This window comes from Phaethon aethereus (genome assembly GCF_964289735.1).
Source record: "Phaethon aethereus genome assembly, chromosome: 9".
Classification (NCBI taxonomy): domain Eukaryota; kingdom Metazoa; phylum Chordata; class Aves; order Phaethontiformes; family Phaethontidae; genus Phaethon; species Phaethon aethereus.
In genome coordinates, this window is record NC_138585.1 from 12,197,596 (window position 1) to 12,224,082 (window position 26,487).

Consider the following 26,487-nt stretch of genomic DNA (forward strand, 5'->3'; position numbering starts at 1 on the left):
TTAACATGTTTTGTTTTTCAAGGCATTTAGGATCTTTGAGTTCTTAGTCTTAAAACTCATGACAAAGCTGTTGGGAAAGACTTTGCCTCTACCGTCTTCTTCTACCTGGCCCATGATGATGTAGTTTAAACCTACAAAGGAGAGCATGATATTACAAGACAGAAAACCAGGATGTGATTTGGTAAGTATAGTCCTTTTATCTGTGATCTCTATTCATTTGCACTCTCGTTACCAATGCCTTCTAACATTTTTTTCCTTCCTACCTAAAATACATAATACCTCACCCATCTTTGCCATGCTTGTTATGCAATAAAGTAGACTTATGTATAAATCAAGTAGATACATAGCTGAGTATCTATAACTAAATGTATAGGAGATACTCATTAAGTGTAGACTGTCAGATGAGTCTGAAAGACATTAGAAAGGTAGTATAAAAACTATAAATACTAACACCTGAAGTGGAATGTGTCTCATTAATTTTGGATATTTTCTCATTTGCTCAGCTTGTAGGGTAATGCTCTTAAGGGATAATGCACTTAAGTCCTTTCACTCCCTTTTCCTCCCTCAAAGACATAAACATTTTCTAGACATACAGAGAGGCAGTCAGGCAAGCAAGGTGGGCTTAATGTGCAATACGCCCCGGCTTTGGAGAAATCAGAGGGATTTGAGTATTTTTATGGTTTAGAAGGGTTAGAGGTTTGCAAGGCCTTAGGCTAGAAGGAGCAGTGTTCCAGGAGTATAAGCAAAAAGGTTTAGATATTAAGTAATGGCTATTAAATGATTAATGGCGATTTAGGATGAGAAAGAGAAGTGTGTGGTTCGGAGCCAGCAGTCTTGCCTAAAGGGAGACAGTTTGTTCCACCACGGATATTACTATGTCTTCCAGATAGATCTCCAGTTTCCAGAGAACTAAAGGTAAAAGCGAAAGCTATTTTCTGACAAGGATTTTCCACTTTGGTACTGCTCACTTTGAATTAATACGCTTAAATACCCATAGTATCCTGAATGTGATCAGGGGTTCTTTTGATGCTTATTAAATTATTTTGACAGTTTCCTGTATGGTTCCATTTATGTTCTCCTATTCTGCTTGTTTACTCAGGAGGCAGAGCTGAAAAGTGTTTTATTTTTCACTTAGTTACTTCAATTAAACGTAGTCTCAGTATTACTTATAATACCACATAGGTAGCCCTTGTTACCTTAAACTGGAAATTATTGTGGTTGATCTATGCAGTATAATACTGTTTAAGACAGGTATAGAAATACTGGCTGTTTGCAGATACAAAGGGGTCTTAATACTACTAGTATTTCTACAGTAAAGATGTAAATATATACAGGAGAGAAGCAACAGGGAAACATGTTGATTTTTGTGATTTGCTGTGACATACTGCTTTTCTAGGTTTAGCATGCTGTTGTTTTTCCCTTCTAATTAACTTTGTATACAAACTAGGTCCAAAACACATAACACGTAAAAACAAAATCTAACTGAGCTTCATTTGAGAGAACCAAATCAAATTTTACTTTATATCACGTGGGTTTAAAAAAAAAAAAGTTTTTCAAACTCCTTTGATCTAAGTCACTGTAATCCTTTATAAGTAAAACTAAAAAATGCAATACAAACCTGGATAACTAGTTATTTTTATCATAAATTGATTATAATATTAGTTGCTGATTATAGAAGCTACTACTATAATTTTACTGATTTTTGTGGTCCTATTTCAAATAGCAGTTTTCAAAACTGTTGTCTTTTATGAACAAAAGCACTTATTTTTGTGTACTTACCTCTTCTGATGAGAGGACACTGCTTACATACAACAATAATCTTGGCACTCATACTCTTGCCGGCTTGTTGAATTGCTAAATTTCCCTCCTTATACACATTAATGATTGATATTGTTGCATGCAGACTGCCAGCCCGTGTTATTGCTGAGATTACAGTTCCAGTTATTACTGGAAGAAAAGACGTTTGACATATTTTTAAAATTTTTTAGATACGAATTTTGAGGCATCATAAAAACTGAATAAGTATATTGGTTCATAATAAGGAAACAAACAATACTGGAAAGAGTTACTGAAGTTGCGTAATAGATCACCTGTAATAGATAACTCACTACTGACAAATTTTGGTGGCACCAAATATAAAACTGTTCCTAGAATGTATCTGTCTCTTGCAAGCCCAGTTTTAGGTTTTGATGATTTCAATTAAACAGTACAATTTGATACTTCTTTTAATGACTAATATTAAAAGAGTGGAGAAGTTGAACTGAAAACGTTCTAGCCAAAAGCTGAATTCCCAGCTCTCTGACACTCTCAGATGAGTAGCAGGAATAGTTGATGCCCTAGGAGCTAGATTTTGATCTGTGTGAGGCCTGATACTGATATGAATTTGCTAATTTCAGCTAAATTTAGACTACAGATTAGACCATCATATCTCCCAAAGACCTCTCAGTATGAATATAAAGATACTGTTTTTTTCTAGGATAACTAGATTAACTTGTGGGCCATCTTTATTTATCAAAAGGGAATGGTAAATGCTATTAGCAATTTTTTTCTTCTCCAAACACTTTTTGTAAATAAGCTCTTCTATCCTAGGATCAATGAGATGTTCAGTTACCAAGTATATGCAGACGGATTTATTTTACAAATCTGCATAATCCACATTTTGGGTTAGGCATTTGTAAACTTGCACATTATTTTCCTTTAATCCAGAGCTTTTGCTTAAATGGGAATGTTCAAGTTCAATCAAAAGAGAACTGTGGATGTGGAAATGCTGGGTATTGCAGGTATACTTCTGGAAACAACAAAAATTAAATGCGTGATGAAAGAGAAATAGCTTTTATTTTCTAAATTCATAAAGTCAGCAAATAGAATAAATCATATTCTACAACAGCACACTTTCTGTTCTTAAGATATGCTTGAATTCACAGGAGCATATAAGATATTTCTACTCCTGCCACAGAAAAGATTGAAAAATGTCAAGTATTTGACAAAAGGTGGGACTGAATGTGATTTATTACCCTGATGCTAGAGGAAAAATAACAAGTTTTATATAGTGTCTTTTACCATCAACCACAAGAGCTGAGGTGTGGTCAGTAAGAGGAGACCATTTTTTTTTTCCTATGTGCTTCTTATGGTCTTGGGCCAGCCTATACTGGTTGCAAATTACAACTGGCTGATGGTGAAGAGTGTGGTAAGGGGTCATGCTGCAGTGATTCCCTTCTGCTTTAGAGTAGAGCCACAGCCCTCAACTGTTTTTCTAGCAAAATGATGCAGAGTTGCCCCCACTTTCTTGAAACAGCAGATTTCCTCAAATCTTGTGGGATTAGCTATAAAGTTACAGAGAGTTAGATTAAAACAAACAAACAAAAAGTGGTCGTGGGTGTGGAAAGTTGTCCCATCAAACTTTTAGGCATGTTATAGGAGGATTAAAAAAGCTTCCCATATTAATATGGGAAAATACTCTGGGACATAACTGAATAAATCAGCAGTGACAATGCCATCCAAATATGCAGCAGACCCCATTTTTCTGAGTGATTTTATGTCTGTGTACAGGAAGCAGTGCTTCTAAGCTTCCGTGCCTTCTAATTTATTTTAAAAGTATTTTGGAAGTCTTTAAACTGAATTGTGGAATAGTAGCAGGTACAGCATAAAATGTGTATTAGCTGGTTACAGACAAATGAGACAATAGTGTAATTGAATCAATACTTTCCTGTAGGAGGTTGTCTTGCATTGTCATTGGCTTTTCGGAATGAGAAGGTATGTTTGTTTCAGACGTATGTACAGTGCCTATTGTGGAATATCTCCAAGAATGTATTGAGTAAAACACAGATACTAATGTCAGATACACACATAAGATGGTGTAAAAATATAGCCTATATATGAATGATAACTCAGAAGTACATCTGGTGAAATTCCTGTAAATGCCAAGTGAATAACTGAAAAGAAACAAACTTTGCTTCCTTACCGAAGTTGCTTGAACAATAATTGCTTTCCAGAGACCCGCTCCTCTTACACTTTTGCTGGCACAACGCAACTGTAGGTTTCGCAACTTTTTGAAGAGTAAGAAGTAAATTGAAATTGAAATTAGGTATTTGATACAAATGCAAAGCAGTAGGTTTAAAAAAAAGAGAAGAAAGATGAATAATCCTGATGTATACAATAACTAGATCTGGTATTGCAAGGGATGAACACCACAATAACAATATTCCTTTTCTCTGCCATTACCTCCAGTCATCATCTTTCCACATGTCTCATCTGTTCTAATGACGTTATAAGAATGGGATGTTACAGAAATTTTCCATTTGATTGCAACGTGATCCTAAATATGTAACTTATTTAGTGTTGTTGCCTGTTGCCATACAGCCCTAGTAGTACACTTAAAGTATCATAACGTTATATTACGGTAATACATCAGAGGGAGGGGGTGGCCTTTTATCTGAAATTACTGTACTGTGATGGAAGAGATCAGAGTTCAAATTCCTGATGTTTTTTTTTCTAAATTTTTCACATAGTTTCATGACGTAGTACTGTAACAACATAACGTTTGAAGTATCTTCAGGACATGGTTTAGGGAACATGGTGGCGCTGGATTAATGGTTGGACTTGATGATCTTGAAGGTCCTTTCCAACCTTAGTGATTCTGTGATTAGAGGTTGACATTTCCTTTCTGAAACAGAATGCTTTGTTTATAAACAAGTGAATACACTTTAGGGTTTTTTTTCCTCCTTAGGTGGGTGTTAATAGTCTCTGTACTTTACTTAGCTAAACCTTTCTACATGATGTGCTGAGATGCAGTATTTTTAAGGCTTTTATGTCCTTTTCAAGTTTGTTTGGAATTGGTCAATGACATCATAATTATTGGAAACATGGAGCTGAAATGGACAAATTAAAAAACGCAAACCCCTACATAACCCTAATTTCAAAGAAAACTAAAGTAGTTATGAAGAATATCTTTGCAGTTTTTTACTTCCTTTATAATGCATGACTTGATCTGATGAAATAAGAAAATAAATTCCTTAACATATGTACTGGAATAATCTTCATTACTTTTATTAATGTATTACATAGCATTTATTTATTTCTTCAGGTACTAATGTTTTTATGTAAGACTGAGAAAATTCTTGAAAGTGCCCTACTAAAGTTAAGTATTTTATTAATGCCTGGAGTTCTGTGCAAGTCTGACTTTGAACAGGTCTGACTTGCAAGTTAATATGATCAGTCTATTTGAACTAAACACTTCTGAATGCAAATGATTGATCAGAAATTTAACTAAACTGTAGAGGTTTGGTGTGCTTTGGTTTGTTTTTAAGATCAGAAATGCCTACACCATGCATAACTGATCAGCCATTGAAAGGACTTCTTATTTCTGCCTGCCTAACAAGTCCTTTTAAACACCTTCCCTCTGTTGTCCTCTCTCACGTAACTTGGCATGGTTTTTATTTTCTAACACTGATGTTGTCATAAAAATTGATTTGGAATTAATTAGAAAAGTACACCTCTTTTGCATTTGCATGTGCACGCAGAAACAGCTTACAGAACAAACCTCAATAGCAAAACCCTGAAGACAAATCCAGCATGAGATACCTGACAGCCTGGATTAGTTGAGACCAAGTGTTTGAACTAACAACTTTGATAAGAAGTGCTTTATAGTGAAGAACTGAATTATTTATTATTAGAGTAGCAGTCACATCAGAATGACTTACAGGTCATTAAGATTTCATTTTTATAATGTTTATTTTAATGTATTTTAAATACCTTTCATTGTCAGTATTTAAGCACCACAGCTTCTTGGTTACCTGCTGGTGGGCCGTTGCTTTCCTGACTTTTGATGCGTTTGAAGTACAAATCAGGTTATGCGTTTCAAAAACATCATAAATAATTTGGTTTTCTGCTATAACTGTATCTTAAAATCTCTCACATTCAGATTATAATATGAATTTATCCCCTCAGTATCTCAGTAATGAGGTAGTTTTGGCAATACCTTCAGAGAAATCCTCCTCTGATCTTTCAAATATGCTGTCTAGTCTTAGATATAAAAGGAAACTTATTTTTAGTGTGACACATTTCTTTGTAGGTTCCAATCCCTGAATTTTTTAAAATAAAAATAATTCTAGAAGAGTGTCATATTGACAGGATGTTGACAGAATCTAAAGAGGGCTCAGTTGGCTTCCATATCAATTTTGCTTGATCTTAATAACTACATGAAGAAAAATATGGTCAGATTTTTACATATTAACTTGTATAGAAGGAAGACTTCCTTTAAATAAAACTATTTCCTGAAATAATTCGAACTTCTTAAACAAAAGAACTTTGCTCATCCATTCTTCTATGCAATTTGCTAGTTAACTGTCAAAAATGGAGAAGAGACAGGAAAATTCTCTTGGCTGGAGTGAGTTACTGTTTCACTGAACTCTCGCCTGGATGGATTTCCTTTTAATAATGCTAATTAGATTCTCCCTTGAGTATATTAAGAAACTCCCTTAAGTATATTAACTTTAATTCATTCCCTCAACGTTTGAAATACTAATAAACAATAAAACTGTGTATTTCAATATACTTTCTATTACTTTTTTCCATAACCTTGACCTGGAATAATATATTTTTCTAAGAAATAAAATAAAGCCAGTAAAACTTACGTGAGGTAGCAGGGACTGTTGTGGTAGTAGGTGGAACTGTAGTTGTGGGTAACTTTTTTGGTCTAAATTTATAATGGCCAATAAAACCATCAGCTGTTAAGCTTAAATCGGACAAAAACTGAATAAGCAACTCGTTTCTCTCAGACAGAATAGGCCTGAAATGGGAAAAAACAATTTCCATTGTTTTGAATGTCAGACAACAAGCATTAATAGCATTCTTACAAAAAAAGAGAGTGCACTTCACTTTAATTAGTGGTCTGAATGCTGTATGTGCCCCCAGACTAATACTGAAATACATATTTTTTTGCTGGCGTGTCAGACACTGGTGTTATGAGTGTGAAACTCATTCTGATGAATCATGTAAACCTCTGATTCCTGAAGGTTATGTCAATATGAGTACCTTTAAAATCATCTGTGTGACTTCAGTGCAGACTTCACTTCCATGGAATGGAAGGGGCTAGATTAACAGAGTGGGGAAATATATTAAAGAAATCCTCAGTGTGTAGTGGAGGTAAGTAAGTGTGGGGGTTTTTAATTTGTTTTTATTTAATCAGAGGCATATTACACATTTGGAAGGCCTTCATAAAATGAATTCAGTGTTGGATTCTGTAATTCTTTGACAAAAATGCTAAAAAGAAAATGATTTGAGTCATTATTTCTGTGGGCTCAGGTTTTTTGTCAATGATTATGTATTCATTACAAAGGCCATGAAGATCTAATGGAGTTATTTTCTTAGGATTTGAAATGTCAATGAACAAGCACTGTTCACTGTATTAGTTTTTAGTTCTTAAACTGCGTAGTACCTTCTGTGACACTAACTGCCTCTGGATGCGGATGTAGTGTGATGAGGCTTCATTTTTAAGACTATTGTTAGAGAAAATAGTATGGAATGCAAGTCTAGCCAAAGAAGCACTTCTCTCATTCTTTTGAGCTTTCCACCGACCTTGTCTCAATATTCATTAATAATTATTAACACAAATTGTTCAAGCAAAACCACAGTTTTTGTAGAGAGGAAGAAAAATACAGGGGCAAAAGAATCTTCGTGAGGAGAGGAAAATAGAAAGTGTTTTAAGATGTAGTTTTAATAAAATGACTGTTGTTTCTTCCCAGGAAGTCTGACATAGTTCATGAGCTGGAGTTCTTCAAAACACTTAATCAGGCCTTTGAAGTAATAACTTGTGATCTTTTCCCTGGTTTTTGGCAGGTGTTTCAGAACTCAGGTTACTCTGATGGCTGAGTCTGACATAGCCAAAAGTAAGTGCCTGGTTATCTGGAATTCTGTAGATTTACAGATGCCACAGTAGTTGCAGATTATGGTTTTCTTGCTGCGGTATTGACACAGGCTGTGGGCGCAGGAGGGCACTGATTAGCAGATGCCTGAGAGCTTTGTTCTGCTTCCTGAACACCAGGACTGCAACACCAAATCTGAAAAATCTGACCTAGTCTGTGTATCCTGTCTCTTTAAAAAAGGCTTTCCATCTGAGACGCAGGGTTTTTTTGAGTAATTACTTCTCCTAATAACTTGTGATTATTATGTATACCACTCACTTATGTATCATAGTAATTGTATTTAGGAATCAAGTATGTGGTTACACTGTATGCTTGCTGGCCTACAGTTGGATCTGAATTCAACTCTGCAACCACCAAATGGTTTACTCATTTACTCATACTTCTGACATATACTGTTTCTGTTAGAGAATACTGTGTTACATTATCTGTATCTGCTGGGTAATGAGTTCCACCTTGCATAATTACTGTGTCAGAGACACAACTAATACACTTTATACAAGGCTTGCTTCATAATTCAGTTTACACACCGTGATTTCTAGTTCTTTTATAACAGTGGTCTTGTCCTTACTGTTTTTATGAACCCAGTTGGTAAATTTTGTTGAGAATTCTGCAGAACTAGTGGAAAATCCCCAAGAGCCATACTTTCCCCCTTTCACTGGCTATCTAAGCTGCCTATATACAACTCTGTACGGGAAGGTGGCTGTGTTCAAGCTCTATATTGGATCTCCTGTTAGGAAGCCGTGCTATCCTCAGATTGGCTTTCAGAACACTTCTACATTCTGTAACAGGAAATCTCATCTCTAAGCTATGTGGCCTGGGTCTGAGCCCAGTCTTCTGCCCTTGTTTGCCTGTTGCACAAAGTCCATACTAAAACGTCTGTATTTTGAGGCCCACTGGGTTTTGGCAGACCAGTTTACAGCTTTGACATGCTGTGGGGATAGATGCCGAGCCACAGCTGAGAGGTGGTTTAGGAAGCTACTCCTGGTTGCCTCTCAGGGACTAACTGGCACTTCTTCCTTTTGCATTGCCCTGTCAGCCAAGACCAGATCCTGACAGTGCAAAATGTACTGTACAGCTGGGCTAGGTTTCAGTTGGAAAGAGGCAGCTAAGTCTCAGGGACTGGAGGCCACCAGCCTCATCAGTAAGGGGTGGTGTTCACTGCTGCCTTCTGAGAACCAAGGGAAGGACAAGATTTTGTGGAGTTCAGTTCCTTCCTCAGTTGGAAAAAGTCTGAAATGTCACAACTTACATATAGAGTGAGTCAAACGAGACTCTAATCGTGCTTCTGGTTTAAACTCTGTTCAGCTAGGAAGCAAGTCCATTTGCTTCAGCCCTTTGGATACAACTTGTGCACAACAAAACACCCATGGCAGGAACTGAAGGTATTTTTACGGCACATCACTAGTTAAGTGTTTCTAATATGAAATTCTGTTAGGTTTTGGTTTTTTTTACAGTAGCTTGGAGGTAAATACCTTACTGTTCTGCATTAAGAGTTGAGTTGTAAGGGATGGATCTGCAAAGTCACAAGGACATTCTCATGCTATGCTCGTCAGTGGAATACCTGTCTACCTGGTGATAAAGTATTAAGTAATGTAACTAACGTCTGTCATCTGCTGGTTGTTTCTTTTTATTCTGTCTAAAGACAGAGAAGTGTTTGCAATAGAATTCCTTTTGGGAGAGTGTTTTTACTTCAGACGATGGTGATTTTTTTATCTAATATATACAGATGCTGACAACATTCAGGTCAAAGAAACATATCGCCCATTTGGAGACCCAGTCAGTCCATCTGCAGTCACTTCAAGTGCCACAGCACTGCCAGGCAACAATTCATCTGAGTTTGCAGGTAAAACTCTAAGCTATAAAGTATGAAGTCACTTTGCTATAAATACATACATGAGGCAAAAATGGAAAAATTCTGAGTGTCATTTGGCAAAGGGATGGAAGTGGATGTCTGAGATTTCTAACCCACCTCCCTGCCTTGAGGACTCAATACTAACTCTGCCTCACAGTCTTTGGGTTGGAGGCAATACAGAAAGATAGTTTACTTTCACTAGTGAAGTTTTTCCTGAAATCAAGGAAGTGATTATGTATGTAACTACTGCTAGAATCTAGCCTCTTGCATCATTTTAGTGGCCTGAATTACCTAGCACTTAAAGAACAATCTTACCCATAAGACTCTCAGTTGTCAGTATCTTTTTACAGAGCAGCTTTTTTAATTTTACTACAAGAAGGAGGCCTGAAAAGAAATGTCTTTATGTAGAAAGTTTGAAATTGAAAAAAAGAAAAAAAAAGTGTACCCCAGACCAAAAGCCTAAGGTGACTGAAGGAAACTGAAGTTAATATATTTCACGTGCAACCCTACCCTTAATTAGATTCTTTCCAAATTTCTAATAAATTTCTGTAGGCCTAACCTTACTCTGTTTCTAGCACTGCCATGCTATTGCATAGCTGCTGCATGGAGAAGAAAAATCTTTAAAAAGATTCTTTTAAAGAGTTCTACAGAATGTCTGCCTCCTGTCTTGCCTCTTGAAGGTATATTACACAACATTAAAAAAGCCAACCAAACAAAAAGCACACAAAAAAATCAAAGTAAATCTCGGTCTAGCAAGCTATGCTTAGAAAGACTGAGGCATGCACCTCCACCCCCTTTACCACAATTACTTACTTTAGGGAATCAAACTAGCTGCCACTTCTGAGACATAAATCTAGTCACACACCTCCATGCATTTATTTTTCTTTTAATAACTTGTATTTCTTGAAACAAAATGCATTCTCTACATGTTCTAAAGCTACTCAGCATTAAGAAGCTTGATGGAAGAGGAACAATGGGAAAGGAAAGCTAAAAATTACTACTGTACACTTTTTTTGAAATAATTATGGTCCACTATTGCTAGACCTGGTTATATAATTACAGTGCCATTGGCTGGGTTGGGGGTGGTTTTTGGGGGTGGGAGGCTTGGGAAGGTGGGTTGTTTTTTTGAGGGTAGGTGAGTTGTGGGTCTTGAGGGGGCTTGCGGGCAGCAATTTGATAGCAAAGCTGGTGAAAGCCTACTGTGCTACCCAGCACACTCAGGAAAGCAGTCTGTGCCATAAGAGAACATGCCTTGGCACAGATGGAAGAGATGGTAAGCAGCGATGCAAAGAGCAGCCAGGGAACCAGCAGAAGAGAAGTGGCTGAGGGGAAATGATTCAGATAAAGTGAGTAACGAGCTAAAGGGCTAGAGATTTCAGCTGGGTCCTTGGATCTATAGTATCTATAGTCGAAACATATATATGGAGTGATGATAGTGTTCAGCTACCATTAATATTAGTGTAATATCAATAACATTAGCACGAGTATTGGTGCTATTAGACAGTGCTTTAGTGAGGTTTGAGGGACAGGACAGAACATGGGTTGGAGCCAGGGCTAGTCATAGAGGGAGAAAGAAAAAGGAAAACCTAGGGAGAGACAAGATACTAAGCAGCTCCTAGAAATTCAGTTGGAGGTAGAAAATGTCATATTTACTTTAAAAATTAATAAAAATCTTTCAGAAGCTAGTACAGAGCTGTTAGCAACATGACACATAGCGGTAGTGAAGTTCATAATGCAAGAAGGTTACTTACGCGGGTGGACTGTCTCCGCAGTACTTCCCAATTCTTTTAGCATCATTGATTTCCCCACCATTAAACACTGCGACATAGTCATATCTGCAGTAGTTGTCTCTCTCCACATCAAACTTTTCAAACTTTAATTCTATTAGCTGCAAGGAAAGTGTAAATAACTCATTAAGGTTTTGATACGCAAAATTTATTCGTGCTTCTTATACTAAGTATCTCTTCATATGAAGTACTAATTGATTTTTTTCTTTCAATAAAGTCCTTAATCCACTTAATTGTGGAGTAAAGTATTTTAATCCACGTGACTTCTGTCTAACAAATAGTTCAACATATGACTCTAACATTCTATAAAACATTTTGTTCTCAAATATATGCAAGTAACTTCTCATAAAGTTATTTTTATGAGTGAATGAAAACAGGGTAGTAGGTGTTAGGTGTTACATTGCTTTTAAAATAACTGTAACAAATCTAAACCACAGAAAAGGGGCTTTTAGTGTGACTGTATCATCCAAGATATGCTAATGAAAAAGCAAGGGTAAAGTTGCTAAGAGCCATTTCACTGACTTAATAAGAGCAGGGTCTGAATTACTGTGGTGGCCAATGCTGTTCACCTCATGCAGAAATAAAAAGGTCAGGAACAAAATTACTGAAGAAAGAAAATTAGTAAATAGTAAGACTAAAACCAGAAGACAGTAAGTAGTTAAAGGAATTGTGTTTCCGTACATGATTTCCATAAATGTTGGGGCTTTACAAGTCATAAGTGAGAACTAGAATAATTCTGGCATTTCCAATACTGATGCTATTATCTCCAATACGACTTGTATTTATGGACTTTTCTACTTAAGAAAGAAAAACAATGGACAAGAAAACAGAAATGGAATTTACTACTCTGAAACAAAGTCCTGCAGTATGATTCTGTGAGCTGTGTGTAGCAAGGAAGGAAAACACAACATAACCTCACAACTGAAACAGACGTAATATATGTATTTAGGTTGTTCATATGAAGCGCAACAGTTTAGGCTTGAATGACAACACTGAATTGTGTTGATTGTAGATATGCAGGATTTCTCTTTAAAGGTCTGTCTCAAACAAAGATGGCATTAAATCTCTTAAGACTATAAAAGAAAAAGGAGTAATTCATACATTGCATGCCCTTTATTTGATTTCGTGACATAGTAAAAATGATCTTTTTCTACATTCATAGTAATGATAGCCTGTTATCACCTGATGTCTTAGTTTTGCCTGGATATGCTTTTGCACTATTCGGTTGTGTAAGGCATCATTTTCTTTCCCCATTAAGTATGAGTAACCTAGGGGGACTTGGTTTCAGAGATGATTAATAGGCTTGTTTCAAAAACCTTGTCGTCATGAGGAAAAAATGCACTTTAAATGGAAGTAGCCATCCGAATAATATGCTTGTAATGAAAAAAGATGGTATAGAAAGAAGTAATTCAGATGGGAGCAGGCACGCTAACTTTTTCCATAGCAGGCAAAACAGCAGGCCATAATATCTACTTTACTATTGTTCATAAGTGCATTTGCACTAATAGAGAAGTATTTCATGATAGAAGCTCTTTACCATCATGAGAAGCTCCTCCATCTTCTGTAGTACATGAAGTAATTATTGGCTTGTATTGGAAGCAAAAGAGTGCCTTGTTTTATTGCTCACATGCTTGTGAAAGGGAAGTAGAAACAACAGCACCTAAACTTTGGCAAACTGAAGAGTGAACAGCTTTTCATGTGCACTTGGAGAGAGATGCTTATTCACTACTTCCTCAAAAACAGCTTTTGTGACTGTCAAAATTCTGCCTCATTTACATGCAAGCAACCACTGCTGCAGTACATTAAATGTATGTATTCAAAAACTTGTGGATTTATGGAACAGGATCTTCAAAAGGCACAGGATATAGTGCCCTTATTTTTATGCTTATATAGCCTTTCTTAAATCTTCTCTAAAAGCTTAGGAAAAGTTTTTAGGCTTATCTAAAGATATTTGGAAAGAACCAAAGTAATCTGCAGTTTACAGATAAAGTTTTAAAAATCACTGCCTATCTATAGGATTGTTAAATGACCTGTATCTAGCAAGCAAGGAATGTGGATTAAAGAGGAGTACAGGAAACACTAAGCTGACATACTGCTTCAGTTCAAGGGAGAAAATAATTTGGTAAATGGAAAAGTATGAAAGATCTGAAGAATATATTTATCTGGGGCAGCTTTTTTTGTTTGGAGGATTATGGTCATGAGCAGAAGATTAAGAAGAAAGTCATCTTTGCATGTAGGGGAATTTAAAAAGCTGGATGTGGTTAAGAAAAACAACCTACCAAACATGCTTGGTGACCAAAACATTCAATCATTGTGGACTTCCTGCCAAGGTACAGAGCAGATGGCTCAGCAACCACCAGAAAATGTGGAGCTACGATTCACATTAGCCCTACAGTGTAGGGAACACACTCATGTTTGCCACGTGTGGCAAACAGTGGTAAATGAGCCCTCTTAGTCTGCCGTCACATCTCGTCAGGTCTTAATGAAGTGGTAGCATATGCTCTGACGGCATCTGGCTAATTAAGCAAGCATGTTATGAGATGGACCAAACTTTATGAAACGTACATTGAAAATCCCTGTGCAGGACACATCTGAATATATTCCCTGTATGGTATGCAGACTAGAATAATTTCTGCTTTTAATAAATTCAATCGGCTTCACCTGAGTACCTCAGTAACAAACTGCAGCAACACTGAAAATGCTATGAATGTTGTTAGACTTAAACCTAGCATTGGTCATCATCATGGTCGGTCCTGAGATGATCACCTGCCCTAACTTAATTTGTATGATGTTCTGTTAACTGAGAAAATAATCTTAAAAATCTGTTTTAAAAGCCTCACCAGTCACAGATGCTTTAAACAGTTTAATTTAGAGGAATGTATCAATGCACAGAAGAGGACATACAATGTTGAGAAAGCACAGGCATTTCCAGAGTGAGCCAGGTAATACACGAGAGGAAGGTGTGTATCGCTGGAGCGTAGGTGTGCCTGCACTCCTTGCATGTACCCGTCTTTACATTTCAGCGTTTTTGTTGTTTCAGTGCAATGCAGGCAGCGTGTTGCACGAGCAGGCTGTTGTGAGGTGTTAGTCCTCGCAAGCAATGGAAGCTGGGCCACGCCAGCAGGGCGAGGGCAGCACCTTACCTGGTTCTTCGGGGCGACGATGTGCCAGGAGCAGGTGACTCCCGCGGGGTAGTCTCGCTCCGGCCAGTTGGGTGTTTGGAAGGACCCCGACGGCTTCTCCAGTCGTCCCCCGCAGTACTGATCCCCTGCAAGTACCGAGCAGCACGCTGACCAGAGCGCAAAGGGGTGCAGGTAAGCCGTGTAATGCACATGTTTTACTGCAGGGCCTCGGTGAGGGAGACACGGCCGGTCCCAGCCGGTTCCAGCCGCCTCTGCCCCGGCCCCACCACAGGACATGGCTGAGCCCTTCCGCTCAGCGGGTGGCTCCTCTGGGAAAATGTATTTAATAAAGGGCAGAAAATGCCAGATGTAGATGAAGAGGGAGGTAAAAAACCCAAAACGACAGAGTGAGAAACATTCCTGCAGACACCAGAGTGGGAGGAGGAGGAGTCACAGGCGCTGGAGCAGCCATCCCCACAGCCAGAGGGGAGCTGGGCCAGGGCTGACGGACATTCCCGAAGGAACTGCGGCCTGTGGAGAGCCCACCACAGAAAAGGGTTTTTTTCCTCCGTATCTCCTCCTCCTAGTCCCAAACTACAAAAGCTAAATAGGTGTGTAAGCTTTATTTATAATATGGTTATAAACCTTCTTTGTTAAATTAACTCTATCACGTCACAGTCATTTAATATATCTTTCAAGAAGTTATCAATACAGGAATACAACTGGCAGGACTAATAAATTGCTCTTCATCACCTTCACTGAATCTGCCCAACAACCTGTCTAGTCTGGTATCATGCTAATAGCAAAAGCCTTGGAAAAGAGCCACTCAGCAGGGTCATGCCACCTCCCTGTAACCTCCTAGCCTCTCGCAGTTCATGGTCTTCACAAGCACAAGGCAATGCCTCTATGTTTAATAATGCCTAACAATTATTTTTTTTTAATGTTTTTCTAATTGTTTTGAAACCAGTGTAGAAATTGGCAATGCACAATGTCCCCTGGCACAGCACTCCACCACTTAGCAGCCCTCTGAGAAAAATCACCCTCTCCTTTCCTTTGCAGCCACTTGCTCATCTGCTTTTTGTACTGGAAGAGATGGTGACTGCAGTCCCCGTTCACTTCCTCTGTACTGGTCATGACTTTAGAGCCCTCTTCTACACTCCCCTTGACCTTCCCTCTTCCAGCATGAAAGAGGTCCATGCTGTGCAACTGGTCTTTGTGTAGAAGATGTTCCTAAACTCTATCATACTTGTTGTCCCTGATTGCTTCTGATAGTTTTACTATATCCTGTTCTGAGATAAGAACACCAGAATGGCAAGTAGTATTCAAGACGTAGATGCATTATGGATTTATAGTAGCATAATTTTTTGTTGTTGTTGTTTGGTCTTTATTCCCTTTTACAAAAAATTGCTAAGTTCCTGTTTCTGTTTTGATGCCTATTGAGCATTGGATTGATGCTCAACTACTGTTTTCATAAATAATTGATTTTAAACCTAAGATCTCATTCCTATGTGGTAATAGTCAATTCAGAGCCTGTTGTACTGTACATGAAGTTAGGGTGTTTTCCCCTTATTTGCAACATTTATCTATATTGAATTTCATCTCTCATTTTATTGACTAGCTATTACTATATTACTTCTAGGTGCAGTTCTTCTGCATCTCGTACAATAGTTAGCCTTCCTCTTTAACACTTTGTTTCACTAACTACAACAGCTAAACAGTTATACTTTGCTATTTGCTAAGCAAGATAATTAATGAATACGTTGAACAGCACAGTCCCTAATATCTCTGGCATCACATCTTTTTAAGCATTAATGTGGCTCTCCATAGAGTTGTACAGTTGTATTTGTCTTCAGCACATATGTAATTGTTGATTACCTCTTTCATGTGGTTCTGCTGCAGAAAACTTCGCAATGAATCCGCTTCCAGCAGTGTTAGCATCTGAAGTCATCTGGACCAACATTTTATTGCTGTTGGATACAAGGGCACCTGGTTTCACAGTACCACAGAACCTGCCGATGCGTTGTCCGTTTGCATGGCCGTTGTATATATCCACGAAATCATATCGGCACAAGTTGTCACTTTCCAGGTCTAAATATCTAAAAGAAAGAACCACAACTTTTCCTTCTGGGACCTGCACAGAGAGAGGGAGGGAGAGAGAGATGTATCTTTAAGTGTGGCTGACACCACATATCTATCTGATCCCGCTGTTTGCATGAGTATTTTCATATCCTTCATTTCTTGCCAGGTAAGCTCTTTTTGTCAGCTATACTCTAGGCAGAGTAGTTTTTAAAATCATATTGGACCAATCATAAAAACAAAGCTCTGGCCATCTCTGCTGCCATTATCTTCTTCCTGATCCACAGTATTGTCTAGCCAGGCTCATATAGTTGATTATATACCATCACCTCCCAGTTCAGCTTGGCATAATTCTCTTATTTTCTACTGAAAGTATGCAATCGGCCATGCAGCTCCCTGTCACCAAGTGAGGTGAGGAGAATGAGATTAATATAGTTTAAAAAAAAAAAAAAAAAAGGAACAAGCAATTTACAATTTTGAGCAAATGAAATGGCCCCTCTTACCTTGCTGTTTATGTCATAAAGTTTCATAGTTTGAAGGATTTTTTTTTTATTTGCTGACACATGACTTATATTTGTAAATAAAATTGGAAAATTTATGGCTAATGCTGTACAAGCCAAATATTTAGCTATAGGAGTGGGTACATTTAGCTTGAAGGCTGCAGTGAAAGAATTATATTTTGAAAGAATATGTAGAAGTATAAACTTCTATAAACCCATTAGTGGGTGTCCTCAATACAGAAAAGAGTTCTATTTTCTGAAACATCTGAGGAAACATAAGACAGGGCAAATCTTGTTGCATGTCTGCATCTGTGGACATTGTGAAAGATGCAAGAGTACTGAGAAGAATGTAAATTAAGAGAGCATAATAGTATACAAGGAGGAGAACATTTCCTGGGATAGAGTTGCAAGCTTTTAAGAGAGTAAGCAGCGTACTGGGAAGTGAAAACTATTCTGACAAAGCACTCAATGCTATCTAACAGGACAGGAAGAAGGGAAACAGTATTTTAAAGTATAGACGAACCCTAGACAGGCAGAGTCTAATTATCTGCATTCAATTCGTAGCCGGGTAGAGTGGTTACCTATTAAAATAATTGCAGCTGTTCTATTTTACTGAGACACTGCTATTATCTTCTGCTTTAAATATATAACACACACTTAATATATCTGCAGTAAGTCCGTATCTAAGCCACTTTATTTAAGAGTTCACGAATTTTTTCCTTCCTTAGCAGTGACTCATTTTCAAACACCAGTTTGAGATAAACTACAACTAAACTGTTCCTATATGAAATTGTCAAACTGTTTTAATGTTGTGAGTTTCAACAGTTAAAAATGTCTTGTCAGGTATAGATGGAAGTGACCACTTAACCCACAGAAGATACTAATACAGGCAGCGGCTCTAGACTGTAGTGAAAAATGTGCTGTAGATATGTTAAGGTTACTCATTCATGCGTCTGCTTTTATGTCCAGTGCTGATACTGATCCTGCATGAGCTGTTTTCAACTGCCTGGGGCCCACGTATACACTGGCTGACCAGCCCCACTGCAGTTCCTGTTGCTGGTTTCAGAGTATTTTCCTTTGGCCCTTGTTCAAAGTGCTCTCAAAACTGCATTCAGTTCCCTTGTGCTGACGTACATCACTACTACTACTACTACTACTACTACTACTACTACTACTACTACTACTACATCAAAACCACAAAAGTCATCTAATCTTACACAGAAATTCCAAAGCACAACGACTATGTTTTATAAAACTTTAAAGCCAGATGTTAGGTTTAAACCTCCCACTACTGAAGTTAGCAAGCCCTATAGCTGGTATCAGAAAATGTCTATTTAGTTGGCATAAGGCCAATACAGACATGTGGTCCTATTCTAAGATATTCAGTGAAAGCAGTGTGACTTCTTGAATCACTGCTCTCATAACTAAATCTCTTATTATTGCCTTCACTTGTCTTGTGGTCTGAATCACTAAGAAGCATTAAGACATGGTCATTTTAACAGAAAAAGAGCTAAAAGGAATTTGGTATTCCTGTCAGAAGATCTGAATGTTATTTATGGTTATGCTACAAACTATGTGACCAGACAAATCAGTTCAAAAATGCTGGCTGTGAAGTTAGTCAGATAAAATCAGATTTAGGCAGTTTAATTAAAGCAGACTTTTTTTCAGAAGTACGTATGTAAAATAACACATGCTCTTCTGGGGTGGGAACACTCATTATTTGTAAGTTTGTACAACTGGTACAACAGGATCCAAATGAGGTGACCTTTAAAAGTTATCATGTTTTAATACAAGCTGAGCTATTATGCCTACAGTTGAGAATGACCAACATTTTCCAATACAAAACACTGTTTACAGTGTCTTGCAGCTTTGCTACAACTTACCCATCTTTAAGAATTTAAGGATTTTCCTTCCCTTTTCCTTCTACTGCTTCTGAAAGTTGAGCAGAAGTTGCTCTATCACATTAGATTAAATAGTTTTGTTATACAGCTCATAGCTTATGAGATTTTTCCCTACTTTCTCAGCTTGAACCCCCTCTTTGAAGACACCCAATACCTCCCAGAGTTTGAAGAAGGAAGTTGAAATGTGAAAGGTGGCGGATTCTGGGGTAAGAAAAGGGCTTTTTGCTGTCCTTGCAGAAACGCATTCAGATTTAGCCAAGTGGTTATCCCTCAGTAATGCTGATGGCTGCCCACTGACAGCTTTGTCCATGAGCACATTGAGCCAGCACTGCTCTGCTCACACCAGCCTCACAGCACTCAGTAATACTCCAGGGTTTTCTGCTCCCTTGTGCTGCCCCAGGTGGGGCACGGGAGACCAGGATGTGGGACTGGCCCACACTTAGGAGAGAGAGGGCACTGGCAAAGCGGCCAAACTCCAGATAGCCAGCCAACCATTCACTCAAGTCTTGAGGTTTCCATTTCATACCATGAGTAATTCTGTGCAGCGTTGTATGCTTCCTTCTCTCTCCACAACTGACTATGTTATACTATACTACATTACATTATCTATTTCATTATAGTTTTTAATCTCTCTAGCTTCTATTAGTTCAGTCTATTTGATCTTTGTCAAGATTGTTCCCCATAGATGTACTGAGTTTCTAAGTTTTGCTTCTTGACAATTTGTAAGAAAATGGGTAGGGAAAAACTCAGCCACACAGTCATGAATGTTTAACAAAGAGCCTGCTCCAGACTTCAGTTGTCAGAATAAACCTGGCTCACATTTAGCTGAATTTGGGGAGATAAGTCATTTACAGAAATGTGTGAACTGTGTGGCACTACTTACTGCCATTACTTTACAAAATAATGTCATTGCTTATTAAAATAGTATTTGTCATTGCTCACAAAAATAACAGATTTGTTCCAGCATCTTAAATCAATTAAAAGTTTGTGGTCTGACCAGATGACATTCAAGAGTGCAGAGGATGGTGGCTCCACATTATTGCAGCAGCTGCTCCAGTTTGCAGCTACTCCCAAGGAATCCCACCCTAAATACAGGCATCTTTGCAAAACAATACTTTTCTTTCATTTCTACCATTTTTTTTTAATTTTTAAAACTAATCTGTTAAAATCTGCCAATGTTTATCCTAGGACATTTAAAATATTGCTCCATGAGAAACACAGGGGAGAAAGCAAAGACCAGCATGACTCAGTTTTGTTTACTTTAAGCCACGTCTGAGCCTGATGCAGTAAGATGATGGGATACCTCAGAGGAAGAATTGGAAGGAATTGCAGCTCTTAAGAAAAAAAAAAACAAAAACAAAAACAAACCAAAAAACCCCACAAAAACAAAACAAAAACAAAACAGAAAACAGAAAAAAAACAGGGAAGATTTGAAGGAAGAATATGTGATGCTTCCCCTGCAGGGTGTGCCTTATTTTTCTGTTTTATCCACCCAGCTGGTATCTTTCAATGACAGAGGCACTTGAGCTTCTGCCTCTCCTTGTCACACTGAGGGTGACTGACCCATACTTGCCCTTTGCTTCCTTTCTTATTTTAACTCTATGAACTTCTTTAGGATCAGATATTATGACGCTAAACTCATGTGAAGGATGCCTTAGCTCTATTGGAGGCTAAAGGGAAATAGCACTCCCTGAATTTTTAGGGGGAGTTCTTCTAGAGCATAATTCCCTGAAATCATCCGTGTAGATTATTAATCTCTTCAAAAGGGCATGATTATTTTATATATACAACCCACCACAAAATAAGGTCCCTTGATTTTTCTTTTTGTAATCATTCATTGCAGGTATTTCCTATAAATGTTAATCAAAGTCCACTTCCATTTAAAGTAATTAAGCTGTTTTGCTGCTGTTGTTTTGACTGAACACAAAGCCCTCTTCATCCCTGTGTCTCTTCCAGTTTCTGGGGAGGATTCCCAAACTGTCATATTGTTTTAGATTATTTGCTTTGAAAATAGTCTTTTGTTTAATACCAAAATGCTGATTGTATGTTTTGCCATAACGGTCCTAGGTAGACTTGAAAAATTCATCAGCTACCTGCAAGCCAGATATGTTATTTCCCTCTAATGAGAATGAATTTGAAAGTTATTTAGAGTTACATCCTGGGGAGAACCACAGTTCCTGCCTAGTTGCTTCTTCCCTAGGTCCATCCTCTCCAGCCACAAAGGAACAATTTTTTTTTAAATTTGTGTTAGCTTGCTCTCCCTGATAAAGGCATTAAATTCTGTTTAGCTATTTCTTTTCTGTCCATACAACCATGCATAAAGATCTGTTCTCTACTGGAAGGTCAGTTTCACGATGATATGGGAAAATGAATGCTTAAGATGTAGAGAAAATTATTTAAAATATTTCACTCGCCCAGGGCAGATTCCCAACTCCCCTGATAAATAAATATTTCAAACCTTACTTATTGTCAGCAAACCTGCTGGAACACAGGTCCTGAACCTCTAAAAATATAACCTTACATAACTCTGACAGTCTTCAGTATTACTGTTGCACAAAAATTTGTTAGAGTTTTATGGGAACTACATAGTCTGCCAGAAAAACACCGGACAGCAGTCCAGATTCTGAGACTATGTGACACATTTATATGAGGTGATGGCCAAGAAGGATTACAGAGTATTAAAAGTAAATGTATATGACATATTTTAGATAAAGCTATATACATTACTATAGGAAAGGAAATAGCTGTACAAATGACTTCTTAGCAAAGCTAGCTAAAAGCTGCTGGGTAGTCTGCCAAGGTTGTAATATAACCACAAGCATGTGCTGAACACTTCTTAGAGCTCTTAGAATAGAGAAGCTGTTTTCTTTAGCCAGCTGAAAAAGTCCCAGTCTCTTGAAATAACAGAACCATAATTGAGTTAGAGAGACTCTTCTAGCTTTAGCAAACCGTTGGAAAGATTTCAGCTGATACCTGAATGCTACATTGCTTTATCTGTATTACCCATAACATTTGCTAAACCTATTTTCTTTTAAAGAATGAATTAGCTGTCACTCTGCCTCACTGTAGATTTCTTCTATAGGCAATGAGATCCTCTAGTTGAGAAAACAACAGCTTCACGCTTCTTGTGACTCAGATGGAAAGTGAATGAATCTCTCTTCCAGTCTTGCAGACGAGTCAGATCCTGCATTAGGCAGAGTGTTCTCGGGAAGGTGCTCACAGCCCTTGGCTAAAACAGATAGGCAAAAAGTCTTGGTCACCTTCTAAGATCAGATGCTAAATGAGGAACCCTAACATAGTAACTACAGCATATTTCTTCATGGCAGTGTAACTGACTTTCTTACTTGGGTGCTATTGCAAGCTATTCTGAACCTCAGCAGTACCTGGTGAAAGGATTTTGTTGTTTAAATTCAGGCTCACCAGACCCTTGAGTGTACCACTTTCCCTCAGTTTGGTAAATCATCCTCTTTTTAAAGAGGGTGCAGGCTTAGTCTTGCAAGTTTTGTAGTCCTTGCTTTCCCTACCTCCTTCCTGTGCATCAAAAAGACTGGGCGTTCCCCACAGTTGATGGGGAGAAAAAAAAAAAACATTTGCCCATGTGGCTTAGCGAACAATATTTGTCCAATAGGTGTTAAATGAGGTGGGGGCACAAGAAAGCCTGGACTACTACAGTTGTGCAGCCCTTTCTTAGGCCTTGGGCAAGCTACAGAGAATAGCTATGCGGTAGCCGAACAGCAGGAGTCAATGGCAGCGCAGCAGAAAAGTGTGAGTCAGGATGATCGTGAAATGCAAGTAGCCATAGAGTTCCTCCCATGGTCAGTAAAGCCCAAGCGCAGACACAGCTCTGCTACAGCTTTGTGGTAACGCTTCTCACAATGTCCAGGCTAACCTGGACACTCACATCTTGTTGGCAACAGCTTTAAGTCTGCAATGAAACCACTTTGTATGGACTCTGTAATCAGTTGTTCTCTTCTGCCTCTACCCGCAGTATATGATGGTCAGATCCATGGGATGCTTCAGTAAATGCTTCTTCAGTGCTGCCTCTATTTGTAATCTGATTTTTTTAATGGTGAAAACTTTATGCTGTTATATTAAAAATTATTTCCCTCCAGATTCAATTTTGAACTTTTGAAGATCTAATACTGAATTATTCTGATAAACTAACTTTGGGGCTTTTCCCTCTTTTATTTAAGGCGTGTGTGTATGATTCCAAATGGAATTTGCATCTGCTCTTCAGATTGTAAAGTGGGCCATGATAATTGCTGTAATCTCAGCCTCTTCAGGCAGGAGGAAGCAAGTTTGTTTATGTGCATACGCTGCATTTCACATCATACTCTTCTGGATAAAGTCAGTCACAGATTAAAGGTAACCTCTACCTTGGCTCTAATAATAATGCAACACAAAGGTGAAGAAAGAAACTGTTGCAGCTTCACTGCTATCCTCCAGATAAAATTATCACAGTTACACCACTCGTTTGGTACAAGAGTCACTTTAACTGAACACTCTAAACAGATCAGTGTCTCCTGCTTTGCATCAGCATCTCTGTAGTAGCAGGAGACAATTATCCTGTGACATCCTATTCTACTGCCAACACCTAGCCTGTAATGCAGGCTTTGAACAGAAGTTGTCTTTAGTGGTCCCGTTGACGCACAGACTAATTTATTTTTTTTATGCTTTCTTATCCATCTTTTTTTATGTGAAGCCCATATTCGAGGCCTGGATTCACAGCAGTTCTTAGTGAACTGTGACTAAAAAATGGAGAGGAAATTTGGTGGGCAATTTTGGAGGGCTTAATTTGTGCAGATGTAAGGAAAAGTAATCATTCATTCAAATGCCTTTCTCTGAGTCTCTGGATAGGGACACATCTAGCACTGAAGTGTTTAGTCCCAGTTGTTTAATGTCATTTGCTGTCCATCGATACGATGTCTCTGCCCTACAGTCTCATTTCAGCATCAAAATATCCATTGTACCACACGATTTCGCATGGTCATTTATAAATGTAACAACACTTTCCTATGCTTGGTCAGCTTGTTGTATGCCATGCTCCAGACATCCTGGCTGGCAGAACGCTGTTATTAGCACACTACAAGCAAACATGCCTGAATTTTTTAGTTTTGTTGGAAACTTTTTCTATGTCTTCTTGCCAACAAATTTTGCTGTTCATTATCTATACCTCAAGGCTTTACTTTAATACATTTGATCTATCTAACTGTTGCTTTCGTCAGTGACTTGGAAGGGTAAATGTTTGCTTTGAAGTGGGTTAATTCAAAAGAATTAGAGGTGTATCTATGGAAGTCAATGAAAATTTGCTTCTGACATTAGGCAAGGTCAGCTCTATTTCAGCCACTACTACTGTATTACAGCAACCCTAAAGAGCTCCAAATAGTTGAGCTGCTCCAAGTTTACTAAGTTCATTATTGCACATATGTTATCCCATAGAAAACACTGGCATTAACAACAAATAGCCATTGTCTTCAGCACTGATTTTGTGATACGAAAAATTCTTACTGTGATTTTCCAAGTACATTTGCTGTTTGGAGGGTAGACTCCAGGAAATCCTTCGCTCCCAATAAACCCTGACTCTCCAGATACAACTCCTCCACATGTAAATGTAGGCCTGAGAATAATAGGAAAAATAGTGCATCATTTTTAACTATATTTCATTTATTCTTTGTATATCAGTAAAGAAGCACAGACTGTCTTATACTTAAAAACACAGCTGAAATACTTAAAAACAGTGCTAACTTGAAACATATGTTTCATTACTTACATAATTTCTTATTGAAATAGAATGTGCAATTTAACATGCAAACTTAGGTGTAGAGAAGATTAATTACATGGACCTTAATTCTGGGTTTACACAGACTGTTATCCTTTCCTCCTTTTTTAACTCATAAGATGGAAGGTGTGGTGGTGTGTCAAATTGCTATATAATGAAAAAAATTATTAAAAAGTCATTACTAATGACTTTTATAGTATATATAATAGTAGCTAAAATAGCGCAGTAATAAAAATAACTTTTAATTCCTTTCTGTTCCACTCTGAAATGCTTTAAATTTAGATATTTTAATCAAGTAAGTCACTTTGGGAGTTTTCTGTACCGCAGGAATAAAATCCACCGTGTGCGCAAGTCCCACTAGTCTAATCTGGTGATGAAATCGTGCATCCTGATTTTGCCGGCGTGAGGACGTTCGGGACTAAAAAGGTGAGGTGTCGGCTCCCTGCTCCAGCCGCCCTGGGCTGCGCTGCGGGGGCACGCGGGGAGCCCCGAAAAACCCCTGCGCAGAACCACCGTGCTACTGCTGAGGACATGAGGGTGAGTGGCCACCCTGCTGAGCTTTAGATATTGGGCTTATATCATGTTATACGATATTGTTGTCATGTTATACGGTATTATACGATATTATACTATTGTTATGCTATATTCTGTTGCATGTGCTGGGATATGGGGTTGCTCTCGTAGTGGCTGTTCCCGTGGAAAAAGCCCCGGTCCGTGCCCTCCCTCCGTGCAGCGAGGGGCAATAAAACACCCGCCGGCGCTGCTCCTGCGGGGGGAGGGGGGGCACACAGCCGTGCGCGGGGCGGCGCGGGCGCGGAGGGACGTGCGGTACCTGTGCGACGGGGCCGCGGGGCGCGCCGCCGGCGGCAGCAGCAGCAGCAGTAGCAGCAGCGGCGGCGGCGGCCGCGGGGCGGCGGGCGGCATCTCCGGACGGCGGCGGCGGCGGCTGGGGCCGGGCTGGGGCCGCGGAGCCGCTCCTCCGGCTGCCGCCTGCTCCTCCCGTATGCGGCGGGGCCGTGGGAGGAGGCAAAGGCTTCGGCGGCCCTCCGCCCCCGGGGCAGGGCAGTGCTGGGCAGGGGCAGTGCCGCCCGCCCGCCCTCCATGGGACGCGGCGGGGCCCGGACGCGGGCGGGGCCCCGGGGGTGCCCAGTGCCGCCCCGGTGTCTCCCGGGAGAGGTGGGCGGCGGTGCTGCGGCCTCGGCCCCAGGGGACACCCGCGGCACGACGGACTTTCCGCATGCGGGGGCCGAAGGAGCGCGCAGCGACCGCCCCGTCAGCGGGCTCTCCCCAAACCCCGCGGCCTCCTGCAACGCCCTTCTCCCTGTCCTCAGGTGGCACAGTGGGGCGGTTTGTCCTGGCCGTGAATGAGCTCAGTGTCGCTGTTTGTGCAATCGTGTACAGCTTCGCCAACGTTTGAAAAGTAGTAATGCTCCTTTAAAATTTCTTCTTTATTTAAATTCTAAAGTAAACTTAAAATGCTTCATTTTGTTTACCGATTGGTAATCTTGACCCGTTTCAGTAGCCTTTTCGCTCTGGCTGTGAAAGATA

General features: G+C 39.1%; 1 protein-coding gene across 1 annotated transcript; it reads right to left on the reverse strand.

Annotated features, from left to right (window-relative positions):
• PCOLCE2 (procollagen C-endopeptidase enhancer 2) lies at nucleotides 1-25,863 on the reverse strand (the record flags this gene model as incomplete). The annotated part of the gene is made up of 9 exons (XM_082003331.1): nucleotides 1-131; nucleotides 1,780-1,947; nucleotides 3,962-4,045; nucleotides 6,633-6,787; nucleotides 11,526-11,662; nucleotides 14,705-14,829; nucleotides 16,559-16,814; nucleotides 24,669-24,777; nucleotides 25,772-25,863. 9 exons carry the CDS (start codon nucleotides 25,861-25,863, stop codon nucleotides 1-3), a joined length of 1,257 nt encoding a protein of 418 aa, XP_081859457.1.
• Between the last annotated feature and the right edge of the window lie 624 nt (nucleotides 25,864-26,487).